Source organism: Chiloscyllium punctatum, chromosome 22, assembly GCF_047496795.1.
Source record: "Chiloscyllium punctatum isolate Juve2018m chromosome 22, sChiPun1.3, whole genome shotgun sequence".
NCBI classification, from domain to species: domain Eukaryota; kingdom Metazoa; phylum Chordata; class Chondrichthyes; order Orectolobiformes; family Hemiscylliidae; genus Chiloscyllium; species Chiloscyllium punctatum.
In genome coordinates, this window is record NC_092760.1 from 36,894,310 (window position 1) to 36,911,718 (window position 17,409).

General features: G+C 41.7%; 1 protein-coding gene and 1 long non-coding RNA gene across 7 annotated transcripts in view; one reads left to right on the forward strand and one right to left on the reverse strand.

The window, feature by feature from the left end:
- LOC140493513 (uncharacterized) overlaps positions 1–17,409 on the forward strand; it is a 151,581-nt gene that overhangs the window by 85,185 nt on the left and 48,987 nt on the right. The gene's annotated exons all lie outside the window — the stretch shown is intronic.
- Positions 1–17,409, reverse strand: part of LOC140493511 (protein phosphatase 1 regulatory subunit 12A-like) — a 160,487-nt gene that overhangs the window by 20,904 nt on the left and 122,174 nt on the right. For all 5 annotated transcript variants that reach the window (XM_072592017.1, XM_072592018.1, XM_072592019.1 and 2 more), the window contains 5 exons: positions 11,211–11,309; positions 9,810–9,900; positions 9,091–9,258; positions 6,667–6,802; positions 5,508–5,635 (listed from right to left, as the gene is read on the reverse strand). In XM_072592017.1, the coding sequence (XP_072448118.1) occupies positions 5,508–5,635; positions 6,667–6,802; positions 9,091–9,258; positions 9,810–9,900; positions 11,211–11,309 (622 nt within the window). The remainder of the gene's footprint in view (positions 1–5,507; positions 5,636–6,666; positions 6,803–9,090; positions 9,259–9,809; positions 9,901–11,210; positions 11,310–17,409) is intronic.

Below are 17,409 nucleotides of genomic sequence, written 5' to 3' on the forward strand. Positions count from 1 at the left end.
AAATCAATGACTAGAACAGCTGGTTCTGATAGAAGAGAGTGGCTACCCAGAGCATGGGCAATAGTGCAACTGAACCCTAATGTCCATATGAACACACAGGCAGAGCCTCACTTTAATATCACATCCCAAACATGATAATCAAAACTCCCTTGTGTTGCACCAAAATGGCTCTCAACCTCAACTTTTTTACGTAGAGATGACGGTGCACTGATATTGCCGTTTTGACCAAATAGGTATTAAAATGAAGAAAGGAGGGAGAGAGAAAACAGAGAACTATAGACCAGTTAGTCTGACCTCAGTGGTGGGAAAAATGCTGGAGTCAATTATAAAGGATGAAATTACAACACATCTGGATAGCAGTAACAGGATAGGTCAGAGTCAGCATGGATTTATGAAAGGGAAATCATGCTCGACTAATCTTTTGGAATTTTTTGAGGATGCAACTCTGAAGGTGGACAAGGGAGATCCAGTGGATGTAGTATACCTGGACTTTCAGAAAGCCTTTGATAAAGTCCCACATAGGAGATTAGTGAGCAAAATTAGGGCACATGGTATTATAGAATCATAGAACAATACAGCACAGAACAGGCCCTTCGGCCCAAGATGTTGTGCCGAACTTCTATCCTAGATTAAGCACCCATCCATGTACCTATCCAAATGCTGCTTAAAGGTCGCCAACGATTCTGACTCTACCACTCCCATGGGCAACGCATTCCATGCCCCCACCACTCTCTGGGTAAAGAACCCACCCCTGACATCTCCCCTATACCTTCCACCCTTCACCTTAAATTTATGTCCCCTTGTAAAGCTCTGTTGTACCCAGGGAAAAAGTTTCTGACTGTCTACTCTATCTATTCCTCTGAACATCTTATAAACCTCTATCAAGTCACCCTTCATCCTTCACCGTTCCAACGAGAAAAGGCAGAGAACTCTTAACCTATCCTCGTATGACCTATTCTCCATTCCAGGCAACATCCTGGTAAATCTTCTCTGCACCCTCTCCAAAGCTTCCACATCTTTCCTAAAGTGAGGCGACCAGAACTGCACACAGTACTCCAAATGTAGCCTAACCAAAGTCCTGTACAGCTGCAACATCACCTCACGACTCTTGAATTCAATCCCTCTGCTAATGAACGATAATACACCATAGGCCTTCTTACAAACTCTATCCACCTGAGTGGCAACTTTCAAAGATCTATGTACATAGACCCCAAGATCCCTCTGTTCCTCCACCTGACTAAGAACCCTACCGTTAACCTATTCCGCATTCTTATTTGTTCTTCCAAAATGGACAACCTCACACTTGGCAGGGTTGAACTCCATCTGCCACTCCTCAGCCCAGCTCTGCATCATATCTAAGTCCCTTTGCAAACGACAAATGCCCTCCTCACTGTCCACAACTCCACCTATCTTCGTATCATCTGCAAATTTACTGACCCACCCTTCGACTCCCTCATCCATTAGGGGCAAAATACTGACATGGATTGAAAATTGGTTGGCTGACAGGAAACAAAGAGTGGTGATAAACAGCTCCCTTTCGGAACAACAGAAGGTGACCAGAGGTGTGCCACAGGGATTAGTGCTGGGACCGCAGCTTTTTAAAATGTACATTAATGATATAGATGAAGGTATTAAAAGTAATATTAGCGAATTTGCTGATGACACAAAGCTGGGTGGCAGGGTGAAATGTGAGGAGGATGTTAGGAGAATGCAGGGTGACCTGGACAGGCTAGATGAGTGGACGGATGCATGGCAGTTGCAGCTTAATGTAGATAAATGTGTGGTTATCCACTTTGGTGACAAGAATAGGAAGGCAGATTACTACCCAAATGGTGTCAAGTTAGGTAAATGGGCAGTACAACGAGAGCTAGGTGTTCTTATACATCAGTCAATGAAAGCAAGCATGCAGGTACAGCAGGCAGTGAAGAAAGCTAATAGCATGCTGGCCTTCATACCAAGAGGAATTGAGTATAGTAGTGAAGTGGTCCTTCTGCAGCTGTACAGGGCCCTGGTGAGACCGCATCTGGAATATTGTCCGCAGTTTTGGACTCCAAATTTGAGGAAAGACATTCTGACTCTTGAGGGAGTGCAGCGTAGGTTCATGAGGTCAATTCCCGGAATGGCGGGACTATCTTACGCTGAAAGTTTTGAGCAACTCGGCTTGTATACGCTTGAGTTTAGAAAGCTGAGAGGGGATCTGATTGAGACGTACAAGATTATTAAAGGATTGGATACTCTGGAGACAGGAGGTATGTTTCTGCTGATGGGTGAGTCCCGAACCAGAGGACACAGTTTAACAATAAGAAGTAGGCCACTTAGAACAAAGTTGAGGAGAAACTTATTCACCCAGAGAGTGGTGGGTGTATGGAATGCTCTGCCCCAGAAGGCTGTGGAGGCCAAGTCTCTGGATACTTTCAAGAAAGAGTTGGATAGAGCTCTTACAGATAGTGGAATCAAGGGTTATGGGGATAAGGCAGGAACAGGATACTGATTGAGGATGATCAGTCATGAAGATAATGAATGGTGGTGCTGGCTCGAAAGGCAGAATGGCCTACTCCTGCACCTATTGTCTATCTGGCTAAATGTTACTGCAAAACTTGTAATTTTAAGGTTCAAAAACTTCTTTTGCATCTTAGAAATTTCAATATTGATCGAATAATGTTTGAATGATTTAATTAGGTTCATCTTTAGATTCTTTTTGCCATAATTATATTCTCTTGAGTGGTCATTCAGAAATGGTGGTTTTCCCCTCAGTACTCAGCAGACTTTCCAGCTGCTTTCTTCGACTTTTGTTCGAGTCTGGGTTAGAGATGTACAGCATGGAAACAGACCCTTCAATCCAACTCGACTATGCTGACCAGATATCCCAACCCAATCTAGTCCCACCTGCCAGCACCCAGCCCATATCCCTCCAAACCTTTCCTATTCATATGCCAATCCAGATGCCTTTTAAATATTGCAATTGTACTAGTCTTTGCCACTTTCTCTGGCAGCCCATTCCACACACGCACCACCCACTGCGTGAAAACGTTGCCCCTTAGGTCTCTCTTAGATCTTCCCCTCTCACCCTAAACCTATGCTCTCTAGTTCAGGACTCCCCCATCCCAGGGAAAAAACCTTGTCTACTTACCCTAACCATGTCCCTCATGGTTTTATAAACCTCTATAAGGTCACCGCTCAGCCTCCGATGCTACAGGGAAAACAGCCCTAGCCTATTCAACCTCTCTTGATAGCTCAAATCCTCCAACCCTGGCAACATCCTTGTAAATCTTTTCTGAACCCTTTCAGGTTTCAAAACATCCTTCCATTGGGAAAGAGACCAGAATTGCACGCAATATTCCAACAGTGCCCTAACCAATGTCCTGTACAGCCATAACATGACCTCCCAACTCCTGAACTCAATACTCTGACCAATAAAGGAAAGCATACCAAACACCTTCTTCACTATCCTATGTACCTGTGACTCCACTTTCAAGCAGCTATGCACCTGCACTCCAAGGTCTCTTTTTTTCCAGCAACATTCCTTAGGACCTTACCATTAAGTGCATAAGTCCTGCTTAGATTTGCTTTCCCAAAATGCAGCACCTCGCATTTATCTAAATTAAACTCCACCTGCCACTCCTCAGCCCATTGGCTCATCTGATCAAAATCCCATTGTAATCAGAGGTAACCTTCTTCACTGTCCACTACACCTCCAATTGTGGTGTCATCTGCAAAATCACTAACCATACCTCTTATGTTCACATCCAAATCATTTATATAAATGACAAAAAGTAGTGCACCCAGCACTGATCCTTGTGGCACTTCACTGGTCACAAGCCTCCAATCTGAAAAACAACCCTCCACCACCACCCTCTGTCTTCTACCTTCGAGCCAGTCCTGTATCCAAATGGCGAGTTCTCCCTGTATTCCGTGAGATCTAACCTTGCTAACCAGTCTACCATGAGTAACCTTGTCGAACACCTTACTGAAGTCCATATAGATCACATCTACTGCTCTGCCCTCATCAATCCACTTTGTTACTTCTTCAAAAAAACTCAATCAAGTTTGTGAGACATGATTTCCCACGCACAAAGCCATGTTGACTATCCCTAATCAGTCTTTGCCTTTCCAAATACATGTACATCCTGTCCCTTAGGATTCCCTCCAACAACTTGCCCAGTACCAACATCAGGCTGACTGGTCTCTAGTACCCTGGCTTGTCCTTATCACCTTTATTAAATAGTGGCACCACATTAGCCAACGTCCAGTCTTCTAGCACCTCTAGCACGATTTTGAAGGCATTGGCCATTCTTTGGTCTTTCCCTTTTCGCTGTGCATTCTTTCTACTGAATTGGACAAAATATTTATTCAGATACCTCAGCTGGCAGACTTTTCTACTTACTGTTTTTCCGTTGATATTAATCTTGTTCCTCTTTGTGCACTCCAGTGGCACCACGGTTTAAATGGAAATATTTATAAGATTGCTTATCAAAACACATGTCTGAAGTAAAAAGAGCACTGAAAATCTCATCAGGTGTGGAGAGAAAAACAAAGAAATGTTTCAAGCCCATTGAGATCTTCTTCAGAAATGAAGAGAGGTAGAAATCTGATTGGTTTTATGTTTTTGAAAAGAGGTGAAGAGGGTTACGTAGAACAAATAGGAAGATCAGGGTAAGAGGCAGATGAGTTTAAATATAATAGTTATAATGGATTTAGTAAAGAAACAAAACATTAATCTGCAGTTAAATGTTAATAGTCAAATAAAAGGCAGCTGTGAAAGCATAAATATAAGAACACTACACATTTGCACTTGGCAAGTAAAATAAAATCAAATGGAGGACAGAGTACACAAGTCTGAAGTTGTTGAGTTCAATGTTAGGTTCAGAAATTTATTAAGTGCCAAACTGGAAGATGAGGTGTTGTTCCTCATGTTTGCATTAGCCTTCACTGGAGCACAGTAGCAAACTGAGAAAAGAAACATGACATGAGAGCAAGATGGAATTAAAATGGCAAGCAACCTGAAAACTGGGGAAGCACTTGTGTACTGAATGGAGATGTCGTGCATAGCAGCAGACACCAAATCTGCATTTGATCTCCCTAGCACAAAGCAGAATGATTACGAGCAGAAAGTATAGTAAAAGGTAAAATTGTCACCGTCTTACCAGACCATAGTGCTGTTCTCTTGTTAGAGAGAGAGATGACCATGCCTCAGGTGAGGGGAGAGGTTGAGAAGAAGAATCCTTCAAGGTAGCCTTAGCTAGTACAGGAATTGAACCCAAGTTGTTGGCATCACCCTGCATTGCAAACTAATCATCCAGCCAACTGAGCTAACTGGCCACCGAGAGAATACAATAGGCAAATTGCAAGTATGTGTTGACACCTTGAGATTTAAGGAGATAGAAAGTAAAAGGAATATTTGATTTCAGTGTGAAGAATTGCAATGGCCTGTATTGATCTATTAGCAATATTTCTTTTGAACAGCATACCTGAACAGCTTAAGATTCTTGAGTACTCTGAATACTTACATCTTGTGATATGGAATGCACACCTGTTGATCTTCTTTTTCCTCTTGGCCGTCTCCGGTCCCTGGTACCAGATCTCTTGAATGATGAGTCATCCGATTCCTTCTCCTCCTCTTTAGCTTTCTCCAATTCTGTGGGAGAGATACGAACCATTCATTCACAAACAACTCAGGAACTTCACTTGGATGCCAGTGTCAGCACTCAATCCCCAGCTACTTTCAGGGAGAACACATGTTGACTGGAGACAAACAGCAAACACCAATGTCACTCATCCCAGAGACAAACTACCTTTTGTGGTGATAGCTCAAAAATGTGTTGCTGGAAAAGTGCAGCAGGTCAGGCAGCATCCAAGGAGCAGGAGAATCGACATTTTGGGCATAAGCCCTTCTCCTGATCCTTGGATGCTGCCTGATCTGCTGTGCTTTTCTAGCAACACATTTTTCAGCTCTGATCTCCAGCATCTGCAGTCCTCACTTTCTCCTTTTGTGGTGATAATCAGGATACAAAAGAATAAAGCAAATCCTAGTTAGTATATGCCACCCAGAAGTAAAGTAGCACACAACAATGACTAGCAGAATCCTGAGACAATAATCAGTAATCACATGTGGCGCCAAATCTATACTAGTGCAAATTCAGTAATGACAACCCATACTTGAAGTTAATGGCTTTGGCTCTGGTGCAGATGCATTGGTATCCTCTGGTGATCTGACCAAATGGCCAGCCTTCATATGTGAACCTTGACAGTTACTATCAAATGACTATTCACTATTCATTGGGAAATGCAGATGAATTTGTTAAAACCTAACATCACACCATAGCCCTTTAGTCATACACGTTTTCACAGTTAGTTTTATTCAATTATAGCCAACATGGAAGATTTGGAGATAACCTGACATGCTATTAGGATACAGCTGTCAGAATTAGCAAAAAGGCTTTCTCTGTTTCAGACTGTGTTCACAGATCTGAGAATGTTGTAAGAAAGCAGAGTGTTTTCCTAATATACTATTAATGGCCTTTAGTACTGCAAGACTTTTTGAGCCCTTTTCTGAATTCTCTCTTTCTCTTGCTGCAGCAATGACAATTTGGTGAGGCATTTTGGTATTCTGAGTTTTGGACCGGCATCAAGCACAGAAATTAACACACTCAAGGAGTCTGGAGATACCTTTGTTGTCCAGTGGCTCCACAGCATTGTGGCAGGTGTAGGCAGGAACACTGGTACGATTGGAATCTGTAGAGGAGGTGAGGCCCAGCAGATCTGCTTTTTGTAGGTTGGCTAATCTTGACCGCCAGTTCTTCTCCTGCATTGGGAAAGGAACACTGGGTGATTAATCACTAGCACTTTGAGGCATGGCCTGTATTTTACAACACTAAATGCTGAGGAAGGGAAATTAACCAGCACAGAAAAAGTACATGTAAGACAAGAAAGGAACAGTGACAGACAAGAGTCAATCTTCTCACAAACTTTGAACAGACAAGAGTGAGTGCATGAGAGAGATGAGAATCAAGTTCCTGTGACAAAGATAGATTTAATCAGTTTCTTATAGATGGAAATTAGCTGCTAATGAGAAACTTGTCTGAGATAGAGCTTTGAGAATTCAGTTTTTAGTTTATTTTGAACCCTTCTGAAAAAAGAGAGGGATAGGCTTAGCTAACTGTCACTCTCCAAGTGTTTTGCCACTCTTGCAGATCATGGCTGAGCTACACCTGAATCCCAGCTGCCAATGATCCATATAACTTTATACTTTTACCTCTCAAAACACTAACACGGATGTGGAAAAACAGAAGAGAAAACAATAGACTGAATTACATAACGTGATGTCAAAAATAAAGATCTGTAGGGATGGGCAACACAAGAAGTACAAAGTAGGGACAGAGTAGAAATTTAAATGCTACAGATAAACAAACATCTTTAAAAAATAATTTCCCATTGCAAATCCAGAGTTTATAAACTTAGTAGAGTCATAGAGATGTAGAGCATGGAAACAGACCCTTCGGTCCAAACCGTCCATGCCGACCAGATACCCCAACCCAATCTAGACCCACCTGCCAGCACCCGGCCTATATCCCTCCAAACCCTTCCTATTCATATACCCATTCAAATACCTTTTAAATGTTGCAATTGTACCATCCTCCACCACTTCCTCTGATAGCTCATTCCATACACATACCACCCTCTGCGTGAAAAGCTGCCCCTTAGGTCTCTTTTATATCTTTCCCCTCTCACCCTACACCTATGCCCCCTAGTTCTGGACTCCCTGACCCCAGGGAAAAGACTTTGTCTATTTATCCCATCCATGCCCCTCATAGTTTTGTAAACCTCTATAAAGTCACCTCTCAGCCTCTGACGCTCCAAGGAAAGCAGCCCCAGCCTGTTCAGCCTCTCCCTATAGTTCAAATCCTCCAACTCTGGCAACATCCTTGTAAAACTTTTCTGAACCCTTTCAAGTTTCAGAACATCTTTCCGATAGGAAGGAGACCAGAATTGCATGCAATATTCCAACAGTGGCCTAACCTATGTCCTGTACGCCACAACATGACTTCCCAACTCCTGTACTCAATACTCTCACCAATAAAGGAAAGCATACCAAACACCTTCTTCACTATCCTACCTACCTGCGACTCCACTTTTAAGGAGCTATGAACCTGCACTCCAAGGTCTTCTTTGTTCAGCAACACTCCCTAGGACCTTACCATTAAGTGTATAAGTCCTGCTAAGATTTGCTTTCCCAAAATGCAGCACCTTGCATTTATCTGAATTAAACTCCATCTGCCACTTCTCAGCCCATTGGCCCATCTAGTCCAGATCCTGTTGTAATCTGAGGTAACCCTCTTCACTGTCCACTACACCTCCAATTTTGGTGTCATCTGCCAACTTACTAACTGTACCTCTTATGCTCGCATCCAAATCATTTATGTAAATGAGAAAAAGTAGAGGGCCCAGCACCGATCCTTGTGACACTCCACTGGTCACAGGCCTCCAGTCTGAAAAACAACCCTCCACCATCAGCCTCTGTCTTCTACCTTTGAGCCAGTTCTGTATCCAAATCATAAATCATTACAAAATAAATAATGAAACATTGGCAATAACTTGCATTAATCTAAGATGTTGATTGTGAAATATCCCTAGGTCCTTCACTGAGGAATTATGAAAGAACATTTCACATGGAGCTACATAGCAAAATATGTAAGAGGCAGATTTTAAGGTATAGCTTAAGGAGGAAAGAGAAGTTCAGAGGTTAAAGGAGATAATTCTTGAGCTTCGGGTTAAGGTAGCTGAAAACATGGGCACCAAAAATGGAGCAATTTAATTCAAGGATGCTCAAAGAGCTAAAATCGGGAGGTCAGATACCTCAGTGTGCTATGGGGCCAGAGAAAATGGTCAGTAATGGGACAGGGGATTTTAATGCAAGGATAACAATTTGATACCAGAGACATTGCCAGACAGGAGCTAATTAGGCCAGTAAGTACAGTGATGATAAGTGAATGTAGCTCAGACCGTCATGAAATACTGATGTCTATAGCAATGAAGGAGGTTTCTAGAGAATTTTAGCAGCATGTACAGCCATCTGACAGCAATTGATCTTACCTCATCTTGACTGGTCCTACTATATCTATATTTGGATGCTGCATCTTTTGCTTCTGCTTCCTTCTCTTCCTTTTCTTTTTCTCTGTCTTTCTCCTGCTCTGCAGTTTTCTTGTCACGCCTCAGTCCAATTGTTTTCTCAGCCTCTTGCAGGTCTGTCAGTGTCACACCCTGTACCACAGAAATCGGGAATAAAGAAGAGCTACTTGGTATGGCACAGCAAGATATGTGTCGAGAAGGACTTTGACACAGTGTGTGAAATGCTATCGTGCTGTTGAAGTGAGATTGAACACATACAGCCATCTGCATCTGTGATAAGGCTCAAAGGACAACCAAAAACATCCGAAGGCAATGTTATTCCAACACTTCTTCAGGTGTAAAAATAAACATTTTATTTTAGTGATATCAATTGCTGGCGAGACTCAGCAGGTCTGGCAGCATCTGTGGGGGATGCTGAATGTGTTCCGATGAAGAGTAATCTGACTCAAATGTTAACTCTGCTTCCTCCCCATGGATGTTGCTGAGTTTCACCAGCAACCTATTTTTTGTTTCAGAGCCAGAATTCTTTGTTTTTTGTTTTGCTAAATATCCTGCTTTTTGGCAACCAAATGGCATTTTAAAAATTGCTGGACCTGTCACTGAATATCAGGACAACAGGAGTTGGGGAGTAAGGAAGTGGAAACTTTACCAGTGCTGGAAAATGTGAACCGTCTCATGCTCACCTGCGTTGATCTGCGAGATTGGCGGGCATGTCGCGAGCGTGCCTTTCTTTGTGCTTCAGCTTCCTCATCACGGACTGGAGTGAGGTAGGATCTGGAAACAGTGAAACATGGCATAACACTCATCACTCCAAGGCCGACATTGCAATGTTCACAAGAAGAACACTCCCAGGGAGAGGAGCCACAGCCCTGAAATTATCATACCAGATTTGAAACATTAACTCAGTCTCTCTCTGGGCGGCATGGTGGCACAGCGGTTAGCACTGCTGCCTCACAGCGCCAGAGACCCGGGTTCAATTCCCGCCTCAGGCGACTGACTGTGTGGAGTTTGCACGTTCTCCCCGTGTCTGCGTGCGTTTCCTCCGGGTGCTCCGGTTTTCTCCCACAGTCCAAAGATATGCAGGTCAGGTGAATTGGCCATGCTAAATTGCCCGTAGTGTTAGGTATGGGGTAAATGTAGGGGTATGGGTGGGTTACGCTTCGGCGGGGCGGTGTGGACTTGTTGGGCCGAAGGGCCTGTTTCCCCACTGTAAGTAATCTAATCTCTCTCGCAGATGCAATCAGATCTACTGAGGTTTTCCAGCAGTATGTGTTTGATTCAGATTCCAGCGTGTGTAATATATGCCTTTATTCATATAATGTCTCTCTATCTATTTTCCTGCTCATTCATATGTCATTCCTGATGAAGAGTTTATGTCTGAAACATCGATTCTCCGGCTTCTCAGATGTTGCCTGACCTGCTATGCTTTCCCAGCAACACACTCTATATGTCTCTCACACACACCACACACACATGAACCATACGTTGCAAAAAATGAGATCAAAAATGTTAAACATCCCTTGGTCTGTCAGTCGCCAGCGAGAGGCAAAGGGCACATAGAACTATTGCAGTGGGTTGCACTCTTCCTACGCATGACGCACTATTTCATGGGCTAGGAACTCCAAACAGAAACTTGACAGCATTTAAATAGAATCCACAATTATTTACTTGGGATTCTACCCAGTCAACAGCAAAAGCTATTGATGGTGGTAGCAAGAACTGCCTTTCAAATCGGGGCATTTGGGACAGCGCTCCAGTGGCTCGCAACTTCTTGGATTACTGGCCAACATTCCACAGACCAGTGATATGTCACTGTGGGTCTATAAGCTTAAAATCTCACCTCAACGTGTATTCTTGCTGGTCTGTAACTGGGAAATACTTCACTGTTGCTTCACTGTCACTGCATTAAACTTTTGGAACTCCCTCCCTAATTGTATTGTGGGTGTACCTACGGCAATTCAGGAGCAGTTCGGGAAGGCAGCTCCTTACATCCTCAAGAGGAATGAGAGGTGGGCAAGAAATGCTGTCCCAGCTAGCAAAGCCCACATCCCAAAAAGGAACAAAAATAACTTGGTAACTGGTACCTGCGTCTCTCACGGGTCTCTGTGCCAGAGCCATTGCTTTGTGTGGTTGGATTACTTTCTTTGGCTGTTCCATTTCCAACTTGGTTTCGAGTCATGGAGCTGAGGGTACAAATGAACAAAGTAAGGCATATGAATGAGTCTTTTCCTGCACCATGTACATGATGCCACTCCAACTCTGATCAAATGTCCGTGACACACCAGTATGATCTGCTCAATATCATATACTGAGCAAACTTGACAAAGCGTTCACATCTCATTTTAAATTGCAGTATTAACTCTAAGTAAAGCTCCAAGCTGCAAATCTGGTTTTGCCTTCCTGCTGGCTCAGTCTTAAATTGTACAGTACCTTTACATGCTGACCATAACTTATGGTCTCCATTTGAACCTTCCACAACATTGAACATTCTGCGTTAACAAATTTTATTGATTGACTTTATTTTCAAATGAATCACCTGAAAAGTACCTTTTTTTAAAGAAAAACAATATGGAAGAGATATGGCAGCAATGTTTACAGCCTCAAAATCTCAGAACACCAGGCACTTTCTTCAGCCAAAATTCTTATTTCAAATATCTTTGCCTCCCATCTCTGTAATTGCCCAAAGGTAATTACAAAATATACATTACAAAGTCTTACCCATATCCCTTGTTATGCTGGCTCCTATAATTTATTATCACGGTCTCTAGTTCTTCAGTTCTTTGAGTGATTCCATAACTTTTGCATGAATTACCTCACCAGGAGATACATTTCATGCTTGATCAATTGATGCCTCAAGAACTTGCTCACACTCATTCTGAATTTACCTATTAACAGTTTGATCCAACAGCTCCTTTGTAGCCCTATCATTCTTTGGTTTGAGACAGCATTCCAGATTAATCAATTCCACTCATTTTATTCAAATATTTCACTGAGGTTCCCTATTGCTGCTAGTGAAGCCAGATAGCCCAAGTCTCCTACTCATAATCCTGATGCAATGATTAGAAGTGAATAGTATGTTTCAGAAAAGAGCTGGCACTATTTATACAGCCAAGATACACGGTATACACTCTGTCCATTTGCTGTTGCAACTGCAGCATTATACATTGTACTGATGGTTTCTTAATTAATCCAGTGTCATTACAATTCTTTCCTATTCTTTGTGCTGTACTACTCAATTTAACAATAACTTATTGCTTCCTTAACAAGTCTGTTGCTTCCTTAACAATTATTTTACATTGCACTCCAACTGCTTTCTCCTGTTCCCCAGTACATAACAAGATTGCAAGCACTTCTGAATTTAGTGATCATTGGCCGTGAATTACTCAGTGTCCTCAAAGATCACTGACATTGCATGTCAGCAGCCCAGAAACACAAATGCCACAAAGTATGGTGATGGATTCTTCCCATTAATATTGTGCCATGACCAGACAGAAAAAGTTGCAAACAAAAACAGGATAGTTGTAACATCAAAAACTTGCACTTATAAAGTATTTTTAACTTAATATAATGTTTTAAGATGTTTCACAGGAGTGTTACGAGACGAATTTGACACTATACCACTTGAGGTAAAAGTAGGAAAAATGGCCAAAAACTGTGTTAATGAGGAAAGGTTTGAAGAATTTCTTAAAAGGAACATAAAGAGAAGTAGAGAGATTTAAGGAGAGAATTTCACAGTTCGGACTGTGGGGTTACATGAGGGATGCAAAAGAGGTAAAAGTCAAGGAAGGTAGATACTGGAGGATCGAGAGTCTGGACGAGATTACATGAATAGTGAAGGGTGAGACCACAGAGATTTGAAAGCAAGATCGAGAATTTTGAAACACCGATGCTGCTTGACCAGACGTCGACGTAGTTTAGCGAGCACATGAGTAAAAAGTGTGGAAAGGACTTGGTGTGAATAAGAAAACGGACTGCAGAATTTTGAATGACCTTAATTTTCTGAAAGGTTTAATGTAGGAGGGCTGGGTAGAAGTGCAGAGTAGTGGAGTGTGGAGATAACAAGGACATGGTTGAGGGTTTCAGTAGTAGACGGGGAAGTTAAAGAATAAACATAAGAAACAGGGAAAGGAATATTCATTTAGTCCCTCATTCCTGCTCCACTACGCGATAAAATTCTGGCTGATTCTTGTTCAAATGGGACTGTCTGTTCTTTGTAGTTTGGCAGTTACACACACCATTGTTCTACCATTCTCACATTCCGAACACAATCTGCACAGCCTCTCTCCCCAGCACTCCAGCCCCCTCCTCCTCCAACTATTGCATAAGTGCTGTGTCTCACCCTCTCACGTCAGCACTGATGGCAAGTCATCTAGATTCGAAATGTTAGCTTGCTCTCTCTCCACGGATGCTGCCTGGCACGCTGTGATTTCCAGCATTTTCTGTTTTTGGCACAGATTCCAGCATCTGCAGTAATTTGCTCTTCCAAGATTCTAGGTGACCTCAACTTGGCCTAAATTGCACTTTCCTACTCGGTCCCCTAAACTTAAAAAAACTGGCAATCAAAGCCTTGTATATATACAAGAACTCAACCTCCACTCCTTATGGGAATAGAGAATTACAGATATTTATTATTCTCAGACCAAATTCCTATTCATCTTCAAATTATGTAAGATCCCTTTTAACTATGCCGCTTAGTTTTGTCTCCCTCACAAGAAGAAACAGTCTGTCAGCATCCACCTCACCAAGGAGGTGGCACGGTGGCTCAATGGTTAGTACTGCTGCCTCACAGCGCTAGGGACCTGGGTTTGTTTCCCGCCTCAGGCGACTGTCTGTGTGGAATTTGCACACACTCCCCGCATCTGCGTGGGTTTCCTCTGGGTGCTCTGGTTTCCTCCCACAGTCCAAAGATGTGCAGGTTAGGTGAATTGGCCATGCTAAATTGTCCATACTGTTAAGGGGGTGTGTAAGTTAGGTGCGTTCATCTGGTAAATGTAGAGTAGTAGGGGAATGGGTGTGGGAGAGTTACTCTTCAGAGGGTCAGTGTGGACTTGTTGGGCCGAAGGGCCTGTTTCCACATTGTAGGGGTTCTGTAATTTAAAGAAAGCCGTCTCAGAATCTTATACGTCAATAAAATCACCTTTCATTCTTCTAAATGAAGATGCACAGATTTATTCAAAATCTCTGATACTTCCTCATTTCTATTTTTAGTGTCACTGTTTGTTTGAGCAACTCTCTTTTTAATACATCTGTTCTGAGGAAGGGTCCCTTGACCCAAAACGTTAATTAATTTCTCTCCACAAATGCTGCCAGACTGACTGAGCTTCTCCAGCAATTTCTGTTTCAATTTCTTTTTAATATAAATTATAGAAGCTGTTTCTGTCTATTCTTGACCACTTTTTCTAGTTTACTCTCCTACGCCATCTTTGCTACTTTATTTAAGGCACCTGTTGGTGGTTTTTAAAATTTTCCCACTCTTCTGATTTACTACTAATCTTGAATATACCTTTTTGACTTTCCCCATTGGCCACAGATGCTTCATTCTTTTGCTGAGTCTTTGTTTTTCAATGGAAAATATTTACGTTGCGAATTCAAAAATATCCTCTTAAATACCAGCCACTGCTTATTGACCATCTTAATCTATTTCTCAAGTATATTTTAACCAATTCTGTCTTCATTAACATAAATAAAAATAATTACAATCATTAATTAAAAGTTTAGACCCAAGTTTCCAACTCGCAAAGTGATAATCTAATACTTTGATGAACATTTCCCAGGTGATCATTTTGCATGGAGTTCATTATGAAACATTAAGCAGCTTACTCATATTGGTTTGACTGCATATTATTCCAGGAAACTGTCTCAAATATACACTATAAGATCAACTTTTAGGTTAACTTTACTGAGTTGATTTCTCCAATCTGTGAGAATGTCAGTAATCCATAACTTTTGTATTGTCTTTTTTACAGGTCTCTTTATTTCTTGATTTATAGTGCATCCATTCCAAGGTCTTTACTGCTCTGTAGAATATTCCCTCACTATTTCTTATCCCCAAATAAACTAATTCTACATCTTAATCTCTCAGAGCAAATTAATTTCTCACCAGTGAACAGATTCATCCTTAATTAACAAAGCTACCCCACTTCCTGTTCCTTTATGTCTTTCCTCGTGGAATGTCAAATATCCTTGAATATTCACTTGGTCACCTGGCAACCATGTCCTTTATTCCTATTTGTAGCATCATCTTGTTATTATGAGTTTTGTGTTCTTTAATTTTGCCCTTTGAACATTTTTCTTACTCTGACCTTAGTTGCTGATGCATTTTTACAGATTATACTCTGATCTCTCCTGTCACACTTTAGTTATGATTACCTATGTCACTACACTGCAATATTGCCTTGTCTTTTCTCTTTTTTTAAAATAGATATTTTTATTGAAAATTTAACATGTTTTTACAAACTTACAAATAAAAAAAAACACAATAGCCAAAATCTGTCAAACAAAAGGAGGAGATACAAAGGAAAAAAAAGAAAAAAAACAAAACTCAACTAACTACTAATCTAATCTATAACTAACCAGAGTGTATGATCAAATATCTTACATTACTCAAGAAAAAAAAAGGATAACATAGTAATTAAATAGTGAAGTACATGCTCGGAATGAATTAACATCAAATCATAATAAAACCCGTATTAATGCGGAATTCGTCCCCCAAGGGGCCCTGAACCAGCCAGAACCGCTACCTCAACTGGATGAAAGCCTTTGACAAAATGGCCGAAATATCTGTACCTATGTAATTCAAGAAGGGCTGCCATATTTTATAGAATAATTCAGTTTTTTGGTGCACCACATTTGTAAGTATGTCAAGGGGAATACATTCCATGATTAATCTGTGCTGATTCGGAAGTCCTGGAGGGCCCTCAGCCACCCAGTTTACCAAGATATTTCAGTATTTGCAGATCTGATGGCATGCCCATAAGCAGTGTGTAGTAGTGCCTACCTCTGTTTTGCATTTGGGACACATTGGAGATGGTCCTGCCCTAAGTTTGCCAATCGTTCCGGTGCTATAGGAGCCCTATGGTGTATCTTTAACTGAATGGCCTGGGTTCTGTTACAAATGGAGATTTTTCTGGCATTTTCTCAGATGTCATCCCACACTTCTGTAGAAATTTCCAGCCCCAATTCCTGATCCCATGTTCTAAGCAGATGGTCCATATCTTCCAACACTTCATTATGTAATAAATGATAAAGAGTGCTGACCAAGGGTACACCCATTGGCCACAACACTCTACGTTTTCGATCTGATTTATAAAGACTATCTAATAGCGTAGTCTTCTTCTGTATGTGGTCTCAAATTTGGAAGTATCGAAAGAGGTCTCTATTAGGTAGTCCAAATTTCTGATGCAGCTGTTCAAAAGACATCAGGGCCCCCTCCGCAAACAGATCCCATAAACAGGAGATCCCCCTGGACCTCCAGGATTTGAATGTGGCATCAGTGAGCCCCGATTGAAAACCCCATGCCCCCACTATAGGAGTATAGGGGGATGTTTTATGTGAATTACCCTCGTTTTGCTGCATTATATTCCAGGCTTAAATTGTGTTTAATCCTATAGGGTTTTTACAGTGGTCCATAACAATTTTCATCTTATCTAAAAATAAGAGGTTAATAAGAGGGCACTTTACTTGAGAAGCCTCGATATCCAGCCAGATTGATTGCAGGTCTAACAATACCCAATCGGCTATGTAGCTTAATAGTGAACTCAGCTGGTACTTCCTAAAGTCTGGAAAATCCAGCCCTCCCCTTGCCTGTGAAAGCTGTGGCTTCCTTAACTTCATGAGGGGCCGTCTATGATTCCAGATGAAAGAACCAAGCCAACCATACTATCTGCACAGTACTGGCCTCGGCAGCATCACCGGGAGCATTCTCATAGTGTATAAGAGACGGGGCAAGACATTCATTTTAATTTGAGCTATTCTACTTAGCCAGGAAATTGGAAGATCCTCCCAACGTTGAAGGTCCTGCCTTATCCTTTCTAGTAGATACACAAAATTGACCTTGTACAGCTGGCCAAATACTGGGGTGATAAAAATGCCTAAATATAAGAAACCCTCTAGAGACCACCGAAGGGAAAGTGAGATCCATCCAATAAGTGGGACATAGCAGTGAGGCCATCCATTGGCATGGCCTCCGATTTTGAGAAATTAATTTTGTATCCTGAGAATGCACTAATTATATCAATAACTTGGATTAAGTGAGGCATGGACAGAGGATTACTAAGAAAAAGG